At 32.3% G+C, this 5,059-nt stretch overlaps 1 protein-coding gene across 1 annotated transcript; it reads right to left on the bottom strand.

The window, feature by feature from the left end:
* Positions 1-2,426: 2,426 nt before the first annotated feature.
* Positions 2,427-4,040, bottom strand: HELRODRAFT_62005 (hypothetical protein; the record flags this gene model as incomplete). The annotated part of the gene is made up of 2 exons (XM_009011090.1): positions 2,427-2,725; positions 3,857-4,040. Coding segments are annotated over 2 exons (483 nt in total), but the record flags the coding sequence as incomplete, so codon positions are not given.
* Between the last annotated feature and the right edge of the window lie 1,019 nt (positions 4,041-5,059).

The raw sequence follows: 5,059 nt of genomic DNA on the forward strand, positions 1-5,059 counted from the left end.
AAGCCTTTATAAATAAGACGAATTTATGTCTTTAGTATAATTACCACAGTATAAATAGGCAACAAAGAAAAACTTAAGATTAATCAAAAATAATATTTGCAAATGAAAAATTTGTTTAAAGACATATGGAGCTATTAAATACTAGTTTGAAAACAATAAAGTAAAAGATATAAAAACAATAACAATAAATGTTGAGAGGATGGGCAAAGGAAGAACACAAGAATGATGAAATATATGGAAGGAGAAAAGTTATATTTCAGCAAAAGTATTAAATTTCAGTAGCTCCCCCAGCAGCCCCACCAAATTATATTCATTCAAAAACTTTCTGAAAAATGCCTATCAAACATAACTGTCCAACCTTAAGTGTGAACTTTATAATAATACTTACAATTATTTATGGAAAAAGTGATTAGTTTCTTCAAATGGAGAAAATGAATTAACAATAGCACTAACAAAAACTGTAAAATAAATTTTTTCTCCTGTTGTTCACGTTTGTTCAACACTTTGCAATGATCTTAAATAAACACAAAATGTTTAAAAAAAAAGCTTTCAATTCCTGTTGCATACTTATTAATGTTAAACAAATACCATTGTTTTCTAAGCTGGTTCATGCATAATAACTAAAACTGATGGCAATAACATTTATTTATTCATTCATTTATTAATTAATTTATTCATTCACTCATTCATGCACTCATTCATTCATTTATTTTCTTATTCATTAAATTATTCACCCACTCAATCTTTATATACTTATAGTCATATATACTTCTTATGCTCAATATAAATCAATTTATGTTGATAATTTTATGAATACCACTTCAAGTTTTCGATAACAATTTATTATTGGATAGCAAATAACGCTATTAATCATCACCTGAAAGTTTTTTGATATGCAAGTGTCTGATAAAGATAAAACTTTTATAGAAAAAAAAATCAAACTCCAATGTCTAACATTAAGTTAAGCCTAGATACATCCTGTCACATTAGATCATTAACAAGCCCTCAAAGTCAGTTGATTAAATATCAAAATTTTAAAGCGACTTGCAAGACGTTTTTAATTGCACACCGAAGAATTTCATAGAAGTTAACAAACAACACTGATATTGGGTAATGAGGATCGACAAATTTTAAAGTTATATTTCAAATTTAAGAAATTTCTTACTGCTCAGTTGAAGAAAAAAATTTGAATTACTTCATGAACCACCACTTCTAAACATTTAAAAGTCAATCTGTACGATTGTATGCAATGGTAACATTTATATATCAAATTATAAAATTCAATATACACCCACAATTGTTCTCAAAATGATAAAACACATTTTATAATTTTTGGTTGAATAAATATATGAAATAAATATGAAAACTAAATCTAACTGGTCATCGAAGAGACTTTCGTCTAAAAGAGTTTTATTCTTCTGGTCATCTGCATTGAATTTGCTCATGTATGACTGCAGAGAAGTGCCACCATCACTTACGTATCCACTTGACCTTTGATGACCCTGATATGATAGCAGATCACCATCTGACATGTAACCACCTTCGTTCTCACATAATTCTTGCCGATTAGCAGACGAATTATTGTTTGAAAATAATTTCAATGGAGAATTTGCAGCACTGTCGTTGTTTGAATGGTCAGCATGTAGATACTGCAACTTACTGGCAGTGGGTCTGAATGACTTGCAAGAAGGAGGTTGTGCTTGGTAGTGAGTGTTGTTATTGAAGGACGATAAGCTGTTAAGGTGGAAATATGGAGATGACATAGCAATAGGAGCCATTGGCTTGATGTCAAATGCACTCATGGCAGTATTGTCACTTTTGTCAAAATTAACATCGTCGCCAACCTTAACATTAATATCATTGCTTCTCGATTCACAAATTTCATGATTAGTAGAAGAACTATTTTTTAATCTGTTGTCGTTACTGCCATCTCTCGGAGAGGAAGAGAAGTCTTTGTTAACCTTCAAAATATCAGCTCCGTAACTGTTGTCCACAAACCAGGGATTGTCATCTGTGTTATCAGTTGTTGCGTAAGTTTGAGGATGTGGTGTGAAGGACGATGCAGACGTCACCACAGCAACATCAGCACTCTTACCTTCAACTTTTTTCATAAATTTTTTCTGAATTAGCGCGGGAGATGATGAGGGAGGAGCGTGAACGCCGGTCGAAGTAGATGGAAGTTTTGATTTTGGAAGCTGTGATGTGTATCTCGGCACTCGAGGTCTACCGCAACCATTTGTACCCGTTGTACCATCATTAGATATCATGTTATCAGCACCACTTCCACTACTGCTGCTGCTAGTAACACTGATGTTACTAATACTTCCTCTAACAGCCGGTTTGCTATTTTTGCTGTTAAATTTATTGTCGTCATCATTTATTTTGTTTTTGTCGTTCATATTAGCTTCCTTTTTAAGGTCTTTATACGATTTTTCATCTGACGTTGAATCTGTATTGTTGTTCAAACTTTTGGGAGCCTTAAACCCAAAATTGCTGACTTTTTTAATGTAAGAATTGTTTCTCTTGTTATCTTCATTAAAATTTCCGTCATGGTTGACGTTGATTTCGTCATTGTTTGAATAACCTCTATTAATCTTATCTGAGTTATCATTGCAGCTCCTATTAATAATATTAAGATTATTGCAAACCGACAACGAGTCATTTGATTTATTGCTTTTTCTGTAGTCATTAAATTGGAAATTATTTTCCGCATCCAACAATAGCGCTTTCATTGCATTTGTTGTTTTGCAATCTCTCAATGATGAATTAGTGCCTGCTACAGAAGATGGCGATGATGATGAAAATGAAGGACTCAGTATACCTTCCGCACTACCAAAACGTTTCTTAGCAGACGTATTATTAATTGGCGTCTTACTGAAATACGTTTGGGATTTGCCTGACTGCTTGTCGGATAGAACATCCTCCATTGACCTGTTTACCGTTGAATCATTCAACATTGTTGTCGTTGTCAGCAAGTTACCATTGCTGTTGTGGTTTTGAAAAGCTGGCTTACTTATCTGTCTCGGTTTCACGAGACCTGAAGGTTTCGTTGAGGTGGGCTTCATCAATTTTGATTCATAAATGTGATTTTTTGATGTAGTTGTGTTTGTTTCATAGTAAGCACTATTATTACCGTTGTTAAAATTAAGAGAATTACCATCCTGGCAATTATTAGATACAGTCTGCGGATCGGAACTCATGAAGGTGTTTTTTTTGTTCAAAGCTTCAACAGATAATTTTGTTTGTTGTTGTTGTTGTTGTTGTATATTACGTTGATCTTCGGCCATTTTTTTATATTCCAATCGATTTAGTGTAGTTGCAGGTGAGCAAATAAGTTTGGTTGAAGAAGAGGATGAGGCCGAGGATAACATTGAGGAAGAAGATGATATCGTTGATGTCATGATGTTGTGATCACAGCTTGATTGAACACTCGGAGTTGGAGATTTGAACTTGGTTGCAGATTCTGTTGGAGCACCTTCCTTCTTCAACTTACTGCTAACAGATGTTTTAGGTCTTGCGGGTTTAGATTTTTCAGAGGATTTGAACGATGGTAATCTGCTACCCTGACTAACATTTTTTGCGGGAGTTGTTTGCTGGGTTTGTTGCTGCTGTTGTTGCATAAATTGTTGCTGAAGCAGCTGTTGATGATGTTGCAATATTTGCTGTTGTCTGGCCATTGTATCTGCTAAATCAGTTTTCTTGGCACCAGTTGTTGTTGTCGACATAGTTACTGATCTAGGAAGACTGCTTTCTCTTGCCTTTGGCAACCCTTAAAACAATTTACATTCAAATATTTTCAATTCGAAAATCTGTAAAACTGCTCAAAGTAATAACCTCATTAAAAAATGGAGCTAACCTGAATTTGTAACGTTAGATACGTTGTTGTTGTTGTTGTTGTTGATAACGCCATTGTTGTTAATGTTATTGTTAGCCAAATTGTTATTAAAACGATCCAAAGAATGAGGCGTGGTGGATGACGAGGACGAGGACCTCTTGACAAATACTGGAATTGAACCCTGTTTAACTTTAACATCTGGCATATTCAAGGAGTTGATGATTTCAATGCGGTGATGATGAAGAAAGAAATGAAATAATTATAAACTGAAATCACGATAATTCCTGTCAGATTTCATACATCTATCTGAAAAAAAAATTTTTGAACAAAATTATATTTTGAACGAATCAAATTCATCAAAATTGAATATATAAAAAATACAACAAAACAGAAATAAAATCCAATTCAATTGTGTGTAAATAAGCTAGTTCCTTGTGTGCGTGCATGTGTGTGTGCGTGCGTGTGTGTCTGAGTGCGTGGATGTGTGTGAAAGTGTTGTGAGAGTGTGCAAATTTGCTGTTCTTCTACATGCAAGTAAATACCAAATCAACCAGTCTGTACGTAAAAAATTATAATTCTTATGAACCAGATATAATGTGCTATAAAAAAAAGGACAAATCGAAAAAAATATAATAAATTTTTGTTTTTGTAAAAATTTTCTTCAGATGATAATTCATGTCAGTCAACAAAGAAAATAAAATAACACTAAATACCGTGAGCTAAAAACATACAACATTTCCTATGCGTAAGGAAATGTTGTACATCAATTATATTCACGCAAATATATATTTCGCTAAATGTATACATTGCACATGTACGTAAATTTTCATGAAAATTTTCATGATGGATAATACTTGAACTTGGATAATAATTCTATGTTCAATTAATTAAACAATTTACAGAATATTCTGGTAAGGAAAATTGAAAAAACAAACTTTGAATTGATTAATGCCAACAATTCGGTAAAATTCACACAATACTGTGTATATATATATATATATATATGGTACATATATATGTATATAGAATATATTATATATATATATATATTTATATATATATATTTGTGTGAACATCATTTTCATGTCATTTTTCATAAAATTTTCACATTTATACGAATCCAAGCAATATGTACGATTAAATAAATCAAAGGTCATATATCACATATATAATTAATAAATGTATGAAGGGCTTTATACAATTATCCATTCGTTAATTCATGCA

Source organism: Helobdella robusta, assembly GCF_000326865.2.
Source record: "Helobdella robusta unplaced genomic scaffold HELROscaffold_1, whole genome shotgun sequence".
NCBI classification, from domain to species: domain Eukaryota; kingdom Metazoa; phylum Annelida; class Clitellata; order Rhynchobdellida; family Glossiphoniidae; genus Helobdella; species Helobdella robusta.